Raw genomic sequence first — 21,786 nt, forward strand, 5'->3', positions numbered from 1 at the left:
TCTCCAGGTGGGTGGCTGGGCTGTGCCACACACCTCCCTGCAACACACGTGACAGAGAAAAGCATCTCAGTCTCAAGAAGAAGCAGAGAGATTCCCCACTGACCTCCAGGACTGCTGAGTCAGTGGCAAAAAAGAAACCCAGTGCTTAAGATGCATCAAAAATATTCTGGAAGGGCACACAAAAGCCAGCTCCCTGCATCTATTGCAAATAAGTCTGCAACAATATGTCAATTTTCCTAATAACTAAATTTTCCTGGAGAAACAGAGCAGGCACTCATTTGGCCACATAATCACAAAATCAGCCTCTCTGTGTTGTTTGTTGTGACAAGGGTCACTTGTTTCAGACCCCTGTGTGTTCTGTATAGTCAGCACTTGCTGCAATGCCAGCCCCAAAACCTCCAAGAGTTGGGTTGTCAGTCTGGATGCAAGCAGGGAAATTGCAGGCTCTCAGTCACTGGGTGGTCAGAGCCTATGTGTGAGTGGGGAGGACAGAGGAAGAAATAAACGGGACAATGAAACTCCAGCTGCCCAGGAGGTAAGCAGAAACAGAATTTCCATGCATGCAAGCCAAGGCCAAGAAGAAGCAGCCAAAAGAGGTAAGAGGAAATGCAAAGAATAAACACTCAGCAATAGGGAAGAATCCAGTCCTTATAGTCAAAACTGTGAAAACAAGCATCCACTGCATTCCCTAGAAAGTGCAACCCCATCATCCATAATTGCAAGCCCAAGAGAAGAAACTCTTTCATTAACTTTTAAATCACCAGTAGGCCAGAAGAAATGCAGGCGTTTTTGGCGGGAGGTTTCTGTGGAGTTTTTTGTTTCATTCTGGGCATTTTTTGTAGAGGAGAAAATCCCAGAGAGAACAAATTCTTGAACATTATCAGGCATACCTGGTGTACTCTCAACTTTTTAGACATAAAAGAAAAAGGTCTTGGGGAAAAATAGGTGCCAGTGTGGGCTATTACTCTGAAGGTCTCAGTTCTGCTAAGTTTGTAGGGTAAGGTTACACGGCAAGAATGAAAATTCCCATGCAGTCCATTTTTCACTATATAAGCTGACATCCAGTGTTTCAAGAATGGAGCTGTAACCTACAACTGTGGACTTTAAGGCAAAAAAGCAAATGGACAAGGACCAAAAGCAGGAACATGGTGCAGAGACCCAAGAGAGAGGCATGCCATTGTCTTTCCTGGGTCAAAGAGCTTGTTGATGATAAGAGGTGTGGTTCTACTCACAGAGAGAAGGAAATACCTCATTTGAATCTCACTGTGGACAAAGTGATTCCATAAAAACAGAATTCCTGAAATAATTCACCTAAGCAACACTCAGGTAAGTTCCATTCAGCAGAAAGACCTTGAAACATGTTTATTTACATTGTTTAAATCCAGAATAATTTCTTTTTCTCAAGGGGGATTTTGGACCATGTGGCTACAAGGCTGGCTAAGTACACACTGTAGTTGGAGTCCAAGTACAAGAAGAAATACAAATCAAGTCTCTAGCCTAAGTGCCAACCTAAATGCTATTTGCTTCTTTAACAGCCATCTTTTTCCACAAAGTTTTGCACTCAAAGTGGCAATAACATGCACGGGTGGGATAGAAGCAGAGAGCAAGATTACGAGGCACAGTTATCTAAGTATGACCATCCCATGGATGAGCATGGCTGAATGTTTTGAGTCAGGAGCTTGGCTTAACTCAGTTAATTCCCCATGCTGGCAGCAGCACTCTCTGCCATCCGATACGGTGAAATGGTCGCAGAACCACAGCGTGGTTGAGGTTGGAAGTGACCTTAGGAGGACATCTGTTCCACCCTATCTGCTCAAGCACGGTCACCTAGATCTGGCTGCCCAGAACTGCTGTCATCTTCCTCCTAAGCAGCAGCAGGGTAAGGAGAAAGTGCCAAAGCACCATGTGCGCATGATTGTTTTCCAATGCCTTCATCTCAAGACACTTAATCAGGAATGCTAAACCCATCTTTTCCAAATCCTGTTTCAAGGCAAGCTACGTGCACAGCTGGGAAACAATGCAACTTATTACACTGTTTTCCCCTTTCCCTCAGAAATAATATTTTCAGGCTGTGCCCTCATGTACCATTCTACCCAGGCCCCATCGTACACTGCAACATCTGTCTTGCCACAGAGGTAGGCCCCCAGAGCCACATGGCAGGCAGTGACCCCAGAGCCACATGTGGCTACCACTGGCTTTAAGAGGTCCACCTTCTTCTCCTGGAACAGAGTGCGGATCTGCTCAGGGGTCTTCTCTAAGCCAGACTCTGTGAGGAAATCAGTGAAGGGGATGCTTGTCGACCCAGGGACATGACCAGGCTCAATTCCTAAAGAAAAAACAATACAGACAGGAATTAACCTCTATTGTCTGGGACAAGTCTATTGCAAAGCCTCTTCTGTTTCACTGAGAGGAATATTTATTGCTTAGAGTATTTTGTTAAAACAAGTACATTTATTTTTTGTTACACTTTGCTTTTACTAGATTACTGATTACTCAGGAAGGATGGCTCTATGTGTAACCTTCATGTTACCACATGGGCACAACCCCGTTGAGTTCCATTCCTTCCCCTAGTTACCTCCACATCTTTCTCCCCATCAGAGCAACCGACACTGATGAAGCACCTCCACAGACCATTCTGAGGGGAAGAGTAGCACCAATACTTGAAGAGACCGATGATAATCTTTGGGATGTATCAAAAGCTATGTTCCTCACCCCAGCCCGTCATGAGGACAAAAAGATACATGGCATCCCTACTGCTGAATTTTCAAAGAGTAGCACTTGCTAGTCAAAAGGAAAGGAGGACAGGTGGGCACACTGCCTGAAGTCCCATCCCATAAAAGACAGCCATTATTTCTTAGCATTACCTCTACAGGAGTCAAAGTGATGGGCACCTTAAATTAAACCCCTCTTTATAATGCCACTGTCTCAGAAGGCGCATTACCATCTCGGGGCTCTGGCTCTACTCCCCGGAACCGTCCTGCAGCGCGGGCATCCACTAGTTGAAAGTGACGGGAATCCAAGTTATCTAAGACGTCCTCATATGTTTTCACCAGGGACTTGTCCAAGGAGGCATGGAACTCAGATGGAGCTACCTGGGTTTTCCCAGAGCTAAGTGCATTCCCCTCTCGCTGCCAGTTCTTCAGGCCACCATCCAGAAGGGAGACAGCTTCATGTCCAAAGACCCGGAACATCCACCACACCCGAGGTGCTGAGAAGAGACCTTGGTCGCTGCCATCATACACCACAACATGGGAATCATTCCCCACACCCAGCTTCCCCACATACTCAGCAAAGTCATTAGCTTTAGGCAGCATGTGATCATAAGGTGAGGTTCGGTCACTGCACTGGTCAATGTCGAAGAAAACCGCACCGGGGATGTGGCGCTCCTCAAACTCCCGCTTCGGATCACGCTTCATCTTTGGCAAATACCAGGATGCATCCACGATTCTCAAGGCCAGGCCAGCTTGCTGGGACTTGATGGCTTCTGAAAGCCATTTTGCAGACACCAGAGCTCGATACAGGAGTTGTTGCGACATCACTCCGGAGTCCTGGCTGAGATTAGCCACTTTCTGGATACTGCCTGAGTCCACCTGACTGCTGAAGGTAGAGAGTCACAAATTAGAGACCAGTCTTCAAAAAGCAACTGCACAAAGATGAATTCTGGGACCCGTGTCTGCATTGAGGTGCTGGCTAAGCCTACAATGAGGGGCTTGAAATGCTCCAGCCCCGAAAGTAGTTTCCCAGAGCTCATCCCAAACAATGCCCCGAGCGGGACAGCCACGGCAGTCGTGCCCTGCGCCCAGCCCCATCCAGGGACCCCTGCCAGCACCGACAGCAGCCAGAGCGGACTGGGGCAGCCCCAAGGACCAAGTGCTCGGCGGTGAGGCACGGCCCCACGCCTCTGCCCGCCCCGGAGCACACCTGCAGCCGGGGCCTTACCGGGGCCCCGCCGCCGCCCGCTGTGAGCCCCCCCGGCTCGGCGGGGCTGCGATTGCCGCCGCTTCGCCCCGTACCTCCGTGCTGGGCCTCAGTGCCCGCCAGCCACGGCCGCCGCCGGAGGGCGGGAGCTCCCAGCGGGCCGGTCCCGGCCCTGCGGCCGCCTCCGTGCCGCCCCTCGAGCCGCGCCTCCCGCCGCCATTTCGTGTGTGTCGGGCCGCGTCGGGCTCTGTGTGTGAGGGGAGCTCAGCCCGGCGGCGCCGCCCCCGCCGGTCCCCCGAGATGGCGCGGCAGGGCCTCAGCCGGGCGCTGGTCACGGCCTCCTGGCTGGCGGAGGCGGTGCGGGCAGGGCGGGTGGGCGCCGGCCTGCGAGTGCTGGACGCCTCCTGGTACCCCCCCAAGGAGCGAAACGCCCGGCAGGAGTTCAAGGAGAGGCACATCCCCGGGGCGTCCTTCTTCGACATCGAGGAGTGCCGGGACAAGTCCTCCCCCTACGACTTCATGCTGCCCAGCGAGTCCCACTTCGCCGACTACGTGGGGGGGCTGGGGGTCAGCAATGACACCCACGTGGTGGTGTACGACGGGGACGAGGTGGGCACCTTCTACGCCCCCCGCGCCTGGTGGATGTTCCGGGCCTTCGGGCACAAGGAAGTCTCTGTGCTGAATGGTGGCTTCAAGAATTGGGTGAAGGAGGGGCACCCCGTCACAGCGGAGGTCACCCAGCCCACCCCGGCTGTCTTTAAGGCCAGGCTGAACAGGGCCCTGGTGAAGACTTTTGAGGAGATGGTACAGAACGTGTCGTCCCTAAAGTTCCAGGTGGTGGATTCCCGCCCCGAGGGCCGGTTTCGGGGGACAGAGCTGGACCAAGGTAATGGAGGTGGGACTGGCACCTGCCCCAGAATGGGGATGAATGTCAATATTAAACTGGGAGTAACAGCTCCTGACAGCCATCAAGCAGATTTTCCTAATGCACAGGCATGCCTCAGCCCAACTCATTGATTACCTTAAGGGATCCACAGTTGCACGTTCAGACCCCAGTGCCATCACTGAATGCTTTTGTTGCAGTTGGCTATAAAGCTGCAGGAGGAAATAGCAGAAAAGGGCTGCAGTCATTTGGTTCCAGGATCTCCCATCCCCACACCCTGTAGAAGTTTATCAACATGCAAACATGGGAGGTGAGAGCTCCCAGGGGTTTGTTCAGGGTCCTATCTAAAACCAGCAGACACATAAAAACTATCAGTATTCATACAGGCACCTCTCACCATAATGAGTGCACAAGCAAAAGCCGAGGTTTTAGGTAATACAGTAACCCAAGGGACATTCTCCTTATCACTCTGACTTCCAGCAAATAGAGAATTTGCTTGAGCTGATCTTTGTTCTTTTGGTTATGTAAGAAAGTCTGAAGCCTTTAGCGAATGTATGGGGTGTTAGCCTCTCTATTAGGTGCCCCAAGTTACAGGAACAAAAACCGATTTCATTACCTCGGTGAAACACTGGACACCCAAGCGGCAGGGGTGGGAGAAGTCCTGTGCACTGAGGACAGCAGGTACAGCAGTGTGCCTGGAATGAAACTGAAGTTGCTTAAAGGAGGCCCTTGCTGTGTAATTTAAGCCTTGGTGTATCCCAGAATAACCTCCCTTCTGAAAGGATATAACTTTCCTGACTGACCATTCAGGAGGCACTCTGGCAATCACACACCTACCACCAGAGACTATAACTGCTGGGACCAAAGCCCCTTGTCAGCAGTCAGTTCCACTGAACTGATGGGTGCCCCACTTTACCTACACACCCCGCACACACCCTCAGACCAGGTTTTCTTACCGTCTTGAGCCTGGGTTTTCCTTAGCAGAGCCTCAAAAGTCTGGTTCCTTAAAGCAATTTCTTAACAGTACAATAACACGGAAACAGCTTGAGCTCGTGCCTCCGAGAAGGGACCTAAACAAAGGAAGCACTGAATTTTATGCTCTCCCAGTCTGTGTGTGACAAAGTCCTGGCTCCTCCTGCTGAGTCCTTGGCTCCTGCTGTGTCCCAGTGTCCGGTCACCTGGCTGTGCCACAGGTCCTGTGCCCTCTGTTGTGCCAAGGGTCAGCGCCAGTTCCTGGCCTCTTGCCTGGGGCTCTCACAGCCCAGAGCCCAACCTGTGGTTGACACTGCAGCTGTACACCAAGCTGTTGGCACTGAATATGTTCCTCAACAAGGGAATCACAGAAATGGTTGGAAGAGAAAGAGTTTCTAGAAGAAAGCACAGAAAAGTTCTGTTGGATCTGAGCAGAGCCCACCTTGCTGGAACATGCAGAGGGTTTCTGTGGTCCCCAGGCTGTGCTGGCTTGCTGCCCCACAGGTTATCATTCTGTCCTGGCTGTTCATATGTGCATGTGTTGCTGTGTGACAGCATGTCCTGAAGTACGTTCCTGCATCCAAACTTCAGGAGCATTTGGCTGTAAATGTCTCTGTACACATTGGTGGCCCAGGTGTCTACAGGGAGCCCCTCAGCACATTTGACCTGCAGAAAGACAATGTGGAAGGTGGGAAAGGTAATGGGAGTGATGGAGGAAACTGTGGCTGGGGAGAGGGAAAGTTAGGCCTATCACTCGTTCTATTTCTTCTCCTACTAAGTGAAGGTTGAATTTTAACCTCAAGATGTGACTAAAATGCTCCTTGCTGGGAGCTGGTGGATTTTGCATTCTTTCCCAAGGTGAGAGTTGCCACCAGATGACAAATACTGCAGACCCAACACCATCTTCAAAACAGATTTTTCCTTTGAAATGAGTCAGCATGGAACAGCTTATTTGTGGTGGTCCAGTTTTGCTTCCCACAGCAGATCCAGCAGGATAAGCATCCAGCTGCAGCTGCTCATTCCACAGGAGCTTGACAGCTCTCTGAACCAGCTAGCCAGTAGCAGCACATCAGCCAGCAGTGGGTAAAAGACAGTGCTTACACCTAAAAGGGCAATTTGAAATCAATGCTGATTAATTGCAGGGGTCACCAATCAGGGAGAACGCAATTTAGAGAAGACTAATGGTCTTCAGGTTAAGGAACTTGCTGCCTTCTCAGGTGATTTCAGTTTAATTATTGCTTTAGTTCTTGACTTCCTAATTAAGTCAATTAATCTCTCCTGTTCTGTGAACTTCATCTCTAGAAGAGGCTAATTGCAGCTGACTCTTTTGTCTCTTCGGTTTTTCAGTTCTTTGTGGTAAGAATTGTCCCTGTTTTACTTTTATCCTTGCTGGGATTTAGACCTCTGTACTGGTTAAGATAAGCCATAATATAGGACTAATTTTTATTTGCTGGGAGCGGTTCACCAAAGTTGCCAGAGTAGGAAAAAATGGATATCTCTATAGGCCAGGTCTCATAGGTCTTAAATGCAGGTATTGCCTTGGATGAAAAGCTTGGATGTTCATGCAGAGTGTGCAGCATAAGCCTGACAGATGTGCAGCCCTGACCTATGCACCGAGTAGTTTGAGGTGTCCCTGCACAGTTCTCTGTTTCTGCAGGAACTAATAGTCCAGGGCTGATGATAAAAATAATTACATGATGGTTGCCAGTGCTGATCCTTTCTGGCTGTCAGGCACTGAAAACTGATGAACAAGAATTATAGTTAACCAAATGCATACAGAAAAGTTGGGAAATTCTGTATTCTTTTGCAGACATATGAGAAAAGAGGGGAAAGTTGCCAGGCAAGAGCTCTATCATCTAAAAAAAAGAGAGCAAACCCAAAATCATTTAATGAACTTACAGGTATTTTTCCTCTCATTCTCAGCCCTGAAGTAGTCCTTGTCTCCCTTCTGCATATAGAACTCTTCAGATTTTGCCCATTTTCCCAGTTCTCCATCCTGCCTGCCCCAAACATAAAGCTTTTGCTGATCTTGAACGCTCCGTGGGAATGAGAATGAAATGTACATTTTTCTTCCGCCGCTCCTCTGAGAGGATTCTGCAGCTGGGAGTGGACTGGCTTTGCTTTGATCATGTAATAATACTTGTGGCACAGGAATGGAGAGTGAGAGACTTTATCAAAGTCTGTTTCAACCCACAGGAACCTACGAGGACTTTCAGGGAGCTGGCCAGGACCAAGCTTAAAGTGTTCCCTACAATGTGTTCACGGTAGGTTAGACAAGATCAGTAATTGTCCCTTCTAAGACATACCATTTGAATGGAAGAGAGAGATAAACAAGGAGGCAACAGAGGAGGCATTTGGAAAAGAACTATCTGCAGCCAGCACACTCCAAAGCCACAGGGAGTTAAATATGGGCTGAGCAAATCTTTTATCTTTTTGACATTAAGAAATTCCATCTGGAGCTTTCATCGCAAAGGGAAGGCTAGAGAGGAGGGGCTGTGGTCTCAGATAAATAACCAACAATAAAAACAATATGTAAGGAGAGAATCTAACAGATGTGGAAAAGGGGATTAAGTAGTGAAGAAGATGACATATTACAGGTTATAAATTGTGAGGAAGGATTGCCAGACACCAAGCTGAGTGAGACTTGGCAAAAGGAATTAAGTAACAAAATCTTCTGGAACAGAGTGAATAAAAGAGAACAAGGAAGAAAGAATAAATAAGGTTGCTGTGCAGTTAGCAGGGGTTCCAGGTGGAAGATTATTGGTGTGTGGTCTCAGCATTATATTGAGCCCTAAGTCTGTGCTACCATGTTTCCTGCTCTCCTAAGGATAATTCTGCAGAGCAGGGAGAGGACTAACCAAAAGATATCCCCATGCTCAAATCAGTGAGGCAGATGATCTCGATCCCAAATATGTATCAAAAATCAGTCATGTGACATTGGAACTTCATGAGGCAAGAATTTGATACATTTATTTAAAGCATCGTTCTGTGGGACAGAAACAATTGCAAACTTCGTATTTAGAATAAGGGGTACAGCACAACCTAGGCAGCTGGAGGTCTTCTAACATGGATAGACTGGGAAGCTTTCAAAAAACTCTTCAAGAAAAATTACTTTAAACAAAGGCAAAATTGAATAAAATGTGTTTGTAGACTTACACTTCACCCAGGGGCTTTATTTCCTTGCCAACAGAATTGGTTGGCCAGATAAGAGAAATGGGAATATCCATATCTGGAAGTTTTATGTTTGATCTTCCAGCCATTAGAAGCATCTACAAGGTACAGTTGTGCCATTTGGACTTTATTAATGCTTTGGGCATAACATTAGAGGGGCGTTTATTAGGTCAATGTGAGGAGAGGGCAAATAGCACAAGTATTATTAATTTTTAAAAATTGACTGAAAATGAGATAAGTGAGATAAGAACAACATGTATTGGAGGAAGATCTGTGGGGCTGGAATTTGCCAGCATGGTCCCATTGTTAAACTTCCGTGTTTTGTTTCGTATTTTCCTGAATCATCAAGGCTTTGAAAATAGGGAGTTGTTACTGAAATGTGCTGTGGCACAGCCATGGGAAGGTCTGAATGATCACTTGGGGAGTATTATGTGAGGTGCCACCTGCAGATGTACGAGTGTATAACACTACAGAGAGCAAACTCGAATGCTTAGTAGCCCACAGCACTGAACTGCTTGTGTTTCTCCTACAATCCAATGACCCACATTTGGAAGCAATAGACGAGGGTAAGACTTGGATGAATTAGTTGGGTGCAGGAACATCACATGTGATTTAGCCTTGGCAACTCCTGTCTGCCAACTATGATGGTAGGAAATGCCACTTCTTTATCCAGAAGCCTGCTGGACACCTAGAGATGTTTCTAGGGTGGCCAAGACAGAGAAAAGTGTATCTAATGGGCTCTTAATGGGTTTAGGCTAAGGATGGGAGGTTGTTGGGAGTGCTGAGGGCTTGCCATCAGTCTGTTGGAGCAATAGCAGAAGGGCAGAAAAACTACTTCAGCCACAGGGCAGTGTTAGCTCAAGGATAAATGGTGTATGGACTGACTGTGATGATCAGAACACTGGAAATTAATGTTCCTCCTTAAATGAGCCAGGAGGAGGCTCAGTGAGCACCAGGAGGTGCTTCAGTGGGAAGTTTCATGACAAGAATCCAAACTGTTTCTGAGATGGATGCCTTTTTGAAAGGCAGCTTATAAAATGATCACTGACTAGCTGGGGCTCAGGCTCTGTAGTCCTAGGGTTCCTTCCTGGAGTTTCTGACAGTGACTGCATGAATCCCGTGTGGAGTGTCCTCTGTTTCATATGGGACAGGAGCAGATGTATCCTCTCCCCTGTTTGGATTCCAGCTGCATCCAGCCTTGCCTTGCAGTCCTATGTTTCTCTGCTCTTGACCTAGCAGAGAGAGATTATAAAGCTTCCTCAGTCACTTGAGAGCACTTCTTAGGCAGTCCAAGGGATTGTGGTTGTGCAGTTTCAGCTCTTTTTCTCAGCTGAACACCCACATATGTAAATAAATGCAGTTTCTACAGAATTCCCCATCTTTCATCTGCAGAGTGCAAGCACTGGTCTCTGACTCCAACAGACTTCTGAATCTCTGGAGCAATAAAGTCTCCATATAGATCAAAGTCAAAACTGCTCTAAAATGAGTGGTTTTTTTTCAGATCTGCTCAGCTCTTACCTGAAGAGTTGTTTAAGGGTGGTGAATTCTCAGTCTCTAATAAGAGAGAGGTACAAATCTATTTTAAGGTGTTTGAACAGTCTAGAGAAGAGATAATGATCATGGTGCCTGGGACAGCTAGTAAGTGAATCGAGGGCCCAGCAAGCTTCTTTGAGCAAGAGTTCCCTTCTAGTTCATCTTCCAGGACTTCCTGAGCTCGGTACACTTCCCTGTGCTTTAGGATAGCTCACAGACTTGACTATATTCGGGTGATCACCAGGACTGCAGCAGAAATCTGTTGCTGAATGGATCCTTTCCCATTTACTCTGTGGGAAAGTGGTAGCCTAACCCAGGCATCTAAGAGGCTTCAGTAAGCAGCTTTGCAGTCTGAGAACTATATACAAAGTTTTCTCAGTTTTTGCTTCATTTTTTATTTCCTCTCTGTGATACAGACACTGTGTTGATGAGCAAGTTTTGCAGTTCTCTGTACTGAAGCGATGAACTGTTGTCTTCTGGAACTGGAAAAAATGTGGTGAAACCATCAGTCTAAAACACTGCCTCTTTTATTTTTTCTTTTCCTTTTTAAATGTTAGCCCCTGCAGAAGTCAGCAGTTTTTCTCCCATCTTCTCTCAGTAATGCTAAACATTTCTGAAGGATGCATGAGGTGACTCCTAGACAACTGTACCGTATTTTTAATGCACTCGGGGAGGATGAATCAAGAGACAGAGGGTCCATCTGGAACAGGAAGAGAACTTGTGAAGCTGACTCAGGGAAGCTTTGATTGTCTTTAGGTTCTGTCTTTGTTCAGCAGAGCAAAAATTCCCTTCAAATCTGTGCCAAAGCCATTTTCCCCTTGTATCTCACTATGTCATGTTACCACTCTGTATAGTGATGAAACTGCAGTGTCATTATGTATGATGTCAATCTCTGTCTAGGTATAGTTTAATCATTTGACTGTAACAAAGTCAAATTATTAAACTGCTCCGATCACTCCCATCTCCCAAGACCCGTTATCCCAATGATTTGAGCAAGTAGAAAGCTGTCAGTGAAACAGATTTACTATTCATGTTGTTTTTATCAGATCTGTCTCATTAGAAGTTCAAACCTAGCAAGGAAACCTTCCATGAAACAGATTTTCAGTGTAATACATAATGGTTTTGGCTCCAGTGAGGCTTGATCCAAAGCCTCTCAGAATGATTGGAAAAACTTCCATTATTAAGCCTTAAGAGTCTGAATTTGAAGGGTGTGATCCCAACCTTGTCCATTGTATTTTTATATTTGCAACTCTCTAAAGACCTTCTTTTGACATGCAGTTTTGAACTTGCCTGAAGTGATCAGATACACCAGCAGAAAAACAGAATCTGTGCTGATTTCATTCATGGAGTAGATAAGAAGTGATACAAACTTTAAATTCTGACTTCTCTGACTCCATTGTCCCAGGATAGCTGCCTCAGAAGTGATGTGGCTGACTTTAAGGTTGCTTTATGATTTTTTATTTTTTTATGCTTATGATTTTTTAATGCTTTTTCTTATTTTTTATGCTTATGATTTCTTATGCTTTATAATTTACTTATTTTTCTGAAATATGACTTTTAAGGTGATGCAGGAATAAACTGTGAACAGATAACCACTTTCCTAAGTTCCACGTACAGGCCACATTTCTTGCTTCTGAAAACTGTGTCACTACACACTGCTGGCATACCTGGGGAAGGTTGGAAATGCGTTGGTTTATTCCTCTTATCACAGGTGCCCTTAATGCCTTTGTTAAGGCATTTTCTGTGGAGGTTCATTGATTCCTGTCATATCTAGGGCTTTTTCAGATTTCTACATCTCATTGCTTTCAGTGAGGAAATAGTTCGCTAAATATTGTGGAAGTTTTGACTTCAGCAAAATTAAATAGTATTTGTCCTCTTCTTTTTAGCCTAATACCACTTTGCATCTTCATCATCAAGTGGAACAAATGAGTCTTTTGGAGGGAGTGAGACTATGCAGTGATGTCTCTAATGTCTTTCATCACCTATGTTAATGTGTCCTTGCTCATGTTTCCTTTCCTGGTTCACTCTTGCAGGGTTGGAATCTGGCCACATCCCTGGTGCTGTGAACATACCCTTCCAATCATTCCTATCAGAAACAGGGCATGAGAAGAGTATTGAGGAGATCCAGGAAATATTCCGTGAGAAGAAAGTGGATCTCTCAAAGCCACTGACAGCCACGTGCCGCAAGGGCGTCACGGCGTGTCAGATTGCCTTGGCAGCCTTCCTGTGTGGCAAGCGCGACGTGGCCGTGTACGATGGCTCCTGGTCCGAGTGGTTCCACCGAGCCCCACCACACTACAAGGTCTCTGAGTTGAAGCGCAGCAAGGCCTAGAGGGAGAGCTGTGTCTGGGGTAACACGGTCTAGCAGCTGTCTCCAGCCCAGGGTAAAGCAAAAGGGAGGAGGTGGAAGTAAAGAAAAAAACGGTTCGATTTTGCCTTTTTTTTTTAAGAATTATCATTAGGTTTCTATTGAACTTTTGATTTTTGACAATTAATAAAATCTTAGATGATGCATCTGTGAATATTTCTAATTCTCTTCTGTTACCTGCGACCTGCTTGTGTTGGGTGAGAAAAGCAGCTCTGCAGCATGAAAGAGAGTTACACTCTGTACCTGAACACCTGCAGAAATTCCAGTGGCCTGGTGAAAGATCAGGAGCAGAATGAATGCAAAGTCCAGTGCTAAAATACAGCACTGGGCATTGGACATGGGAGGGCCAAGCTGTGGTTTTGTCATTGACTCTATGGAAGATTTCTTGCCAGGCCACCATCTTCCAATCTGGAATATGGAAAATGAGGGTACCCTCCATATGGCAACTGGACCCAACCCATAGAGATGTGTGTTGTTTCCATGGAGTCCAGGTAAGGGACATCAAAAATAAATGTATGGTATCAACTGGTATGGCCCACTGATTATTACCCTCTACTGGTGTTCCAGGTAGGCAGCAACAAGGTCCCAGCAAGAAGGCTGAGGTCGGAGAGCTCATGTGAAGCATTTGGAGATGCTAGAAGATCAATTTCTGCTGAAATACAGTCTTGTTGATTATCATGACTGTGTTAAGAAAGTCTCCATGAACTCCTGTATGTGTGATGAGAACTTTTGGGTACAGGTATTTCATGAAACATGAGCCGTTTACTCTGCTCATTGTGTGTTTTTCCAATGAGTGAGGATAACCCTTCTCTACACTGTGAAACTCTGTCTTTCCCATGGAGCTGGAGCCCACAGCTCATAGAGGGAGGGAGCATTGTTCCCTAGCAACCGCCTCTACTCTTCAGCCTTCATCCCACCTCCATACCTGGACTTCAGCAGGACCTGCCTGCTTCTACAAACCACCAGTCACCACACCAGGGATCATGGACCAGGTGAGAGAGGTGTTTATGGAAGAGGCTTTGCCTCTCGGTTAATCATAGATATTTGGAATTTTTTTAATCAATTAATAAAAATAGAAATGTCATTTTCACATCCATGGGGCTCCTCAGGTTTGGAAAGTCACTGAAACCTCCTCACACTTTGGAGACCTAGTCAAACGTGGAAGGCCCATGAGACCACTCTTGGCCATGTCTGGAGGCTGGTGAGAGTGGCCAGTTCCCACATCTGTCTAAGGAGGTTTTCTGCCTGAGAAGAACAGCCTTCCTCAAAGGCTGCATGTCAGGAAAGTCGGTGTTAGGCTATGCTAAACATTTCGTTCAGAAAGAAAGATCACGGTTAACTCTTTTTAGCTGTTTGATAAAGATATCTCTTTTCTGATTGGTTGCCTATTGTCCCTCACAGAATTGGTTTAGCAAAGCAATACGTAGACATACTTCTGTAGTTTCTATTATCCAGGAGGATGGCAAAATGGCCTTGAAGTCCTTCTTGGCCTTGAGATGTGGGATTCTCTGAGCAATGCTTTGACTTTGGACCTTCAGAGTCAGAAATAAAATTAAAAATCACAATTGCATGCAGTTACAGTGTTTTTATAATAACAGTGACAACAACATCATATACAGTTACAAACTAGAAAGTAGGAACAGTTGCAGGCTTTGGTGTCATTTTGTCCGAGAGGAGCTGGGGAAATTATTGATGAAAGGAATTTGGGAAATGAACACATTGCCTCATTACACAGAAATTTTGCTTTGTTGGAAGAAATGGGAGGAGGAATTTCTACATCAGCAGACTGGAAAGTTCTTCCTACCAAATATAGTAATAATAACAAACAGACATGTTTTTGTTTTAAGTAGGAGGTGGGAGTTAGCACAGCAGTTTATTTAGCAGCAGCTTCCTGCACTTTGATCATGTGTAAGTGTATGGCTCTTCTTTAAAAAGAAAGAAGAGTGATAGAGAAAAGCAGATCATTCCCTGTGAGTCAGGACTGGCTTCCTCTCCTCATGTCTTGTGGCTCTGTTCTTTTTGTGGGAGAGGTTCTGCAGAGCATGCAGCACTGACTCCTGGAGTCTGGCTGATACAGTAACTTCAGCTTCAGAATCCCAATACTGTGTTAAGACTTGGTGCTGCAAAGACCCATCTTGTAAAACCCAAGCTGCTGCTGATTCAAGCTCCCTGGTGGAGCACTAGGCTTCCTATCCCATGGGCTGGCACGTTCATTCCCACAACGGCCTCAAGAGCAGAAGGTAAGCCCTGTGTCATGTCCTGAGCTAATCTGACGAATCCAAACGTGCATTCCTACCTGATCCAGATCCCATTTGTTCTGCTGCTAGTGCCAGCAGGCTCACAATTACCATATTCCACCACTATGGGCCAGGGCTTCCGTTTTAACTTGTCACAGCCTTTGCATGGGCTAAACCTATCAAGTCCCCCTGGGGTGAGGAACACACCCAACAAGCAGGACATAACAGAGGGTTACACAGATGTTCCCTCTGCAGGAAAGGCACTTCTCATCCTAGTTGTCCCATGCAAATGCAATGCCTACAGAAGCCACTAAGGGAAACTCAAGGACAGACCCAGGTCCCAGGGATTAGTCATAGCTCAAAGAGCTGTGCAGGGGTGGAAATGCCAGGAGTATTTTGCACTTTGGGAATGTAGATTGAGAGTTTCCCTGTTGTTTGTATTTCCAGAAACGTCAAGCTCAGGACAATGCAGCATTAGAAACGGGACAGAAAGGACACAACGACTGTACTGAAATGACAAAAAACTCCTTGACCTGGGCATCTCTTTCAGATTACCAACAGCTGGATTACAATTTGAGAGTAAATCTCTTCCAAGGTGAGGGGACACACCACCTACCCCTGACCTTCAAAGCTAGTTCCATCTATGCTTTGCCAGGGCTCAGGCAGCCACATTGCTGTGGGTAGAGATCTGACCATAGGTAATAATCACTTTCCCCTCTTATTCCTTCTATCCAAAGTCACTGCTTTGCCAGGCTGTGGTACCTGAGGAACTGGAATCTAGACATTCCCATTTTATGTATTCTATCCCTTTCTTTTCTTTCACTTTTCTTTCCCCCACTGTGTGAAAAGTGAACGTGAATCATAACCCCTGTCATCCTGTCCAGAGTTGTCTAAATGGACACCATTTGCAATTCAATGCTCCCTGTCGTCTCCAGTTGCTAGTTACCTCCAGTTCCAGTCCCAACATCATTTCTCTTCCAGACCTTTAGACACGTAGAGCTCTAAAATATCTTTCCCTAACCTCTGTTTCCAAGGTTCCCTAGGATCCCTCCATCTAAGCAAATATTGGAAACTGAGCATTCATCCAAGAAACTCTGAAATAATTGTCCCTGTTCTAGTTTCTCATGTACCAGCATAAGGCAGATTCCTTTTCCTTATACAGTATGTTCCATGACAAGACCTTGCTGAGTATTGAGGACTGCATTGTCCTGGGTTTGTGTGGTCACACAGAAAAGACTGACATCTTTCCTCAGGGAGCTCAAAATCAATATTGTCAAGACAAAAGTGTGATTAAAAGGAAGGTGAAGAGGAAAGGGTTAGAGATTAAAACAAAGCCCCTCATGGCTAGAAGTAAAGAGGGGATAAAAAGAGAAGTCCCAGCTGGCAACTCTTTGTTATGTATTGTGTCAGAAAATGAGATCAAGAAGGCCTGGAGTGCTAAGATGGTGAGGGTTTTGTGGAGTTGTTCTGCTAGTAGCTGTTAGGAAGCTAGTCACATGGATGAGGAGATTCAACAGGAGGTGAGTTGGTACTTGGCTGAAGAAAGGGCACTGGGATACAAATAAAGATGATACCTTGCAGCACCCTCTGTGTGCATCTCATACTTGAGGATGAAAAGCAGATAAATTGGCAAACACAAGCAACCTCCTGGGTGGTGATGATGAAACTATTGTTCAGCACCCAGCCTCAAACCTGATCGAAGATGCTGCAGTCAACACATGCCTTTTCTTGAGCCCTTGCATCTGCTGGTGTTGCTCTCCTGCTCAAATCCAGGACTGCAGTAGGGTGATTTCTACATACAATTCCTTATTTGCTGTTCCTTGCAGGTGGCCCACTGAAGACTCAAAGCTTGATGAGAGATTCCTACACCCCTGACATATTTCAGAAGGCAGTCATAGATCCCAGACATTGGCATGGAAGGACAATTAATGAGCTAGGTATGACTTCTGCCAGGAAAAGTACATTGCTGAATTCCTGAGATGGGTGCTGCTTCTGCCAAGGACAAAGAATGAATTTGGGCAGAGGCATAAGGGGAATAGAAACTGGCATTTTAACAAGAGGGAAGCTCTACAGCTAGAATAATCCTTGGGGTATGATAGCTCTAGGAGGGAAGCTGTAACTGAACTATGATTTCCCTTCTTTACAGGGAGATGGTATGAGAAATATTTCCTAGATCTTAACGTGCAGAAAGCAATGAAGAAGAAATATGGGGGAGATAAAAAAGACAATTCCTAGAAGATGAAGGTTGAAGATTGGAGTGCATTCAACAATGAGTCTTTTTCTTCCAGCATCTAATAAACCTGCCTGTGAAGCCTGAACCCATTGCCTGCTAGCTGGCAACACCAGATTTGTTCCTGGTGCTTTCTCCCCTCTCTATTAAAGTGTCTCTGGGGAGAACAGTGTGAGATAAGTCTGAATATGCAAACAAGAAAAAAATCACTTTGTTGTTCCCACCACTGGTACGGTGGGAAGGATTAGTGTGTGAGTTCCATACCCTTGCAGAAGGATGTGGTGTTGAGAGGAGCCCACACAGAAATTCACCTGCTCAGCATGTAAGTTGGAGCAGGATCTGTGAGTGGTGGAAGAGGGCAGTGGTGGAAGGGGTGTGTGTTTGTGAGCAAACTCATGTTTGCCAGAAGATTCATGACACTTTGACACCTACCCCAACAGTCCAGAGAGTACAGAGGATGCACTGGGAACGAACCAGGGGTTGTCCCAGCAGCAGAAATGTGCTAAAGCAAATGGAAATTCACCTGAGAAGAGGTGGCATCAGGCTGTTTGTGAAAGCTCATGCTATTTACAGGCCAGCCCAGTGAAAATAAAACCAAAGAAACAACAGCTTATTCCACCTAAAGGGAACAGGAAAACTGCAAGAAGCCTCAGGACTCCTCCAATGCACAAATCACCCCACAACGTGCATGTACCTTTACTGAAGCTCTCATAAGCCACACTTACCCCTGACAGACCTTTACCTAGCTCAGAGATAAGTGGCTTTCAGAGAGAAGCACATGCATCCAGCGTCGAGTCTGTACAACCTGGCAATAAGTAAGGACCACCCAAGGTTTGAATGATGCAGGATATGCAGGGTCTTTAGTGCTTCCTGATGTGTTTTTCTCACAAATTTAATGGTCTTTATTTCAGGACTCTGCCTTCCAGCTCCAAAGTGTAACAATGTGGTGCAGCAATCACAAAGTACATTTCTGGGAATAGCAATGTCCTGTTCTCCCCGGTCTGGTCCTAAGCTCTCAGCATTTAGAAGATTGATGCTTTGCTCAATAATATGAACTGTTTTGGGACAGAATTAGGATTGTTACCTCACCAATGGCTGGTGATTAGATAACAGTATGCTGACTTTGTTAAAGTAGTGAAGGAGGTTAAAATTTAGCTAATATGATAATCAAGTGATAATAATTTTCCAGCACCAATAATTAACCGAATATTTCCAGGCAGATGTCTAAGTCTTTCAAATTAAGGAGACTGGCCAAATTGCAGCTTGTAGAAACCTCCCTGTGGGTTTGCTTTGTACATCAGTACTGAATGGCTGCTGTCTGAGCACACACCACTCTCGCCTCCCCTGAACAGCACAGCTCTGTAGGAACAGCCGGCTCTCTGTGTTGCATCCAGCACTGATGGCCAATATAACTCCAGGTACATAATGAACACTGTCTTCTGAGACCACAGCAGGTCCTAGTCCAGAAAACATGGAGCTGAACAGAAATCCACTGATGATGTTTGGCATACTGGAAGCAGGCAGTTCAGGGCACAGTCAGCTAATAGGCAACACATAATGTGGGATGAATCCACACATAGATGTACAAATTTGTTCCTACTAGACATTAAAAATGCCTGCTAGCCATTACAAATGGACACTAGGGCAAGCAAGCAGATTGCAGGATTATAGTTCAGCTGGAAGCAAATGCCCTTTTACTGTTCATGAAGGGCTCATTAAGAGAGTAGATCTGAAGAGAAATTGACTGAAAGGTCCTGTTGGTGCACCACTGGGCACAAAATGGGGTATTTGCCTCTTACAGTGAAATGAAGGCACTGTGTACACCTTTTACAAATGAAAATATTTTATAATCACCTAAATAGTATAAAATACTTGGTGTTGTATAATGCACTCATATGGGTGACAGCTGTTTGATGACAAATGAACATACCCTTGTCAGTCCCCCTTCATCTTTTTTGCTTTGCCAAATGGTATGGCTCAGCCAGGAAAAAACACTTTCAGACAGGTGACACATGAAAGCTGCAGAGATAACTGAGATTATAGTTTTCAGTAAGGCAGCACAGCTGCTGGGGGCAATCAATACCTGAAGTCTTTGAGTGCTGAACAGACTAATTTAGCCACAACCTTGGCAAGGAACATTTTCCTGTGTGGCACTTTTTGTTTTAGAGTGCTTTGGATATCCAAACACATATGGAAAGCCAGCCTTGGAATCTTCAGGTACCATGTCATATGCAGTTAGACAAAAATGGAGTTGAAATAAGTGCTCGTGCTCACTGCAGCTGAAATATCCCTTCTATCCATTCTTCAGCTCTCAACAGTTCATTCCTTCTTGCTTGTTTTGTGCTGGTGTTGGCATTTCCCTGTCCATGCTCTGAACTGAGTCAAATTGATAAACCAGCAGAAAAACAATACAAAAGGAAAAACAAAACAAAACAGAAGTTAACAGGTTAACCAATTAAAATTTATAAGTGAAGGATCTTGTTGCAGACAAGGCAATGAGTGATGGGATATGCAGATGTGGGAAAAGAAGAGTAGAAGGAGAATGGAGGTGGAAATGGCCTTTCACTGCCTTTTTTATGCAGCAAGAAATTAGTTTGCCTCCACTGTATTGTCTCACAGAATGCAGTGCTTTGCAACACAGGTAGCCCGTATTTAAGTGGTTTTACAGGGTCTGGTCATAGGGTGGCAGCTCTGAGCCAGTGTTTTTATCTGACAAGTCAGAAATTGGAAAAAAATGAGTTCTTCTCTGGTTTAGCTAAACCATTCAATGAAATTGCTATTTAAGAACTGTTTAGGTCACCTCTAAACAGTCAGTGCACTTGAAATATAATCAGACTACAAGGATGTGAAGTAGAAGAAACCAGTTTCACCCCAGCTTCTGCAGCTCTCTCCTCACAACTTTTTCTAGCAGTAATGGCTACTTCCCAGTTCAGGTTTATGCATCACTGCAGTTAAAGCACAGGTCATTTTGCAGGATATCACTTTCAATAAATATTTCCTATTATCCAAACAATATTTTATTTTTCTTTTCATTTAAGCCTCTTACCTCTGCCTATCTCACGCTTTCCTGAATGATTTCAACTTTCAAAGTCACTGTGAATGACTTTGAATGGCTCATATAAAGAGATGGTGACAACTGTAAGAGTAGAAGACAGACCCTGTAAAAACTCCTTTTAGTGTCTTCAGCCAGCTCTACAATTCAATCCTTTGTGCTGTAAACTTGCACGGAAGTAAAACTCAAATTCAGAGCTACATCTATCCTGAGTAAGCCCAGTATTCCTAAAAGAATGGAGTACTTACTGCTGATCCTGCCTATAATGGGATAAAAGAGAAAACCAGCACTGCTTGAAGTGACAAGAGATCACAACAAAAAGGGAGCAGGTGAATTGACTTCAGTGGATTTCACTCTCAGGCGCTGAGTTTAAAATACAATTGTGTCTTACATTTGAAGGTATTAAAAACTCTTATTTGTCAAGAGAATGGTGATTTGAGGGTTAGGAATTACCTGTAGTGCTCCACTTGATAGTGGTAGAGCAAATGAGCCAAGGAGCAAGAAAGGTATAAAACACAACCAAAACTCAAATGGTGTGTTCCTCAGGGTTCATTTTGTCCTTTCTTTGCCACAGACTCCTCTCTGACAGAGCCAAGGCTTCATGGATTGAAGCTGGAAGAGCAGTGACCCGGTGTCAGGGGTGGGATCACTGTGCTTGGAAACAGTACAGGAGGTTTAAGAACAGCAACTCCTTACAGATGGAGAATAGGCTCTCTCAGCTTCGGGCAAAACAGGGTGAGGGCTACACTGAGAAATATACAAGAAGGTTCTATTGCTGATTTTAGTGAACAGTCCTGAGTTGCCATTTTATCCCTCTTAATAACATTCCTTTTCTTTTAAACCCTTGGATTCATTGCTTCTGAGCAAGAAAACTGATTACCCAAGCTCATTATGTGCCCAAGTGAAATCATTTTCTTTTCCTATAACCCGAGAGCCTTGAACTGAAATTGATTAACTATTTTTAGAAAGAAGCTCTAGCTAAATCTGAGTTCTTCCCCTGCCAATCACACCTATCAGGGGAGTGCAAAACAAGCCTATCTGAATACAGGTGCCTAGGAATTATGGCCTGTCCCTTTTACCAAATACATTAATATAATGAAGAAAGAGTTGGGGTTGTTTGAGATCTTTCACCATCTTGGACTAGAAGCTGGAGAGGAGAGGTAGCATTTTTGGAAAGAAAATGAGATAATAGTGGTGTTATATTTCGAATTTTTGGTTTGGTTATCTAACACCCCTGCAACTCCAGCAGGCTTTTCAGAATCTCAAGGCTGGCTACTTTCCTTTTCCAACAGCTTTCTTTAGGGTTCTGAAGACCCTTGCAATGTCTTCCTTGCCTCTGCTAGATGAAAAAAAGCACAGGATTTGGCTGCTACTAACAGCTCTCTAGCTGGCAGCTCTCTCAGGTACCAACTGCATACAGAC

At 45.2% G+C, this 21,786-nt stretch overlaps 2 protein-coding genes across 9 annotated transcripts; one reads left to right on the forward strand and one right to left on the reverse strand.

The window, feature by feature from the left end:
- Positions 1-1,336: 1,336 nt before the first annotated feature.
- Positions 1,337-6,471, reverse strand: MPST (mercaptopyruvate sulfurtransferase). Of its 5 annotated transcripts, none has more exons than XM_053976995.1 (5): positions 5,758-6,471; positions 5,418-5,496; positions 4,940-5,013; positions 2,942-3,594; positions 1,337-2,326 (listed from the first exon to the last, which is right to left on the reverse strand). In XM_053976995.1, exons 3-5 carry the CDS (start codon positions 4,978-4,980, stop codon positions 2,028-2,030), a joined length of 993 nt encoding a protein of 330 aa, XP_053832970.1. In that variant the 5' UTR covers positions 4,981-5,013; positions 5,418-5,496; positions 5,758-6,471; the 3' UTR covers positions 1,337-2,027. The 5 variants fall into 5 exon arrangements, with proteins under 5 accessions (XP_053832970.1, XP_053832967.1, XP_053832969.1 ...); XM_053976992.1 differs by having other exon boundaries at positions 2,942-3,597; XM_053976994.1 differs by lacking the exon at positions 5,418-5,496 and having other exon boundaries at positions 2,942-3,597.
- On the forward strand, positions 4,134-17,400 carry LOC128807030 (thiosulfate sulfurtransferase). Of its 4 annotated transcripts, none has more exons than XM_053977007.1 (6): positions 4,134-4,804; positions 12,511-13,336; positions 13,413-13,837; positions 15,530-15,677; positions 16,909-17,019; positions 17,229-17,400. In XM_053977007.1, the coding sequence occupies exons 1-2, from the start codon at positions 4,219-4,221 to the stop codon at positions 12,807-12,809; spliced, it is 885 nt and encodes a 294-aa protein (XP_053832982.1). In that variant the 5' UTR covers positions 4,134-4,218; the 3' UTR covers positions 12,810-13,336; positions 13,413-13,837; positions 15,530-15,677; positions 16,909-17,019; positions 17,229-17,400. The 4 variants fall into 4 exon arrangements, with proteins under 4 accessions (XP_053832982.1, XP_053832983.1, XP_053832981.1 ...); XM_053977008.1 differs by having other exon boundaries at positions 12,511-13,330; XM_053977006.1 differs by having other exon boundaries at positions 12,511-13,837.
- The last annotated feature ends 4,386 nt before the right edge of the window (positions 17,401-21,786 follow it).

This window comes from Vidua macroura, chromosome 5, assembly GCF_024509145.1.
Source record: "Vidua macroura isolate BioBank_ID:100142 chromosome 5, ASM2450914v1, whole genome shotgun sequence".
NCBI classification, from domain to species: domain Eukaryota; kingdom Metazoa; phylum Chordata; class Aves; order Passeriformes; family Viduidae; genus Vidua; species Vidua macroura.

Bases quoted from the DNA above. Each gene is read 5' to 3' on its own strand.
- LOC128807030 (XM_053977006.1), top strand. From the start codon at position 4,219: ATGGCGCGGCAGGGCCTCAGCCGGGCGCTGGTCACGGCCTCCTGGCTG. The intron at 4,805-12,510 runs GTAATGGAGGTG...TCACTCTTGCAG, and splicing joins GGGGACAGAGCTGGACCAAG to GGTTGGAATCTGGCCACATC.
- MPST (XM_053976994.1), bottom strand. From the start codon at position 4,980: ATGGCACTGGGGTCTGAACGTGCAACTGTGGATCCCTTAAG. The intron at 3,598-4,939 runs GTAATCAATGAG...CTCTACCTTCAG, and splicing joins GCAACTGTGGATCCCTTAAG to CAGTCAGGTGGACTCAGGCA. The intron at 2,327-2,941 runs GTAATGCGCCTT...TTTTTTCTTTAG, and splicing joins AGAGCCAGAGCCCCGAGATG to GAATTGAGCCTGGTCATGTC.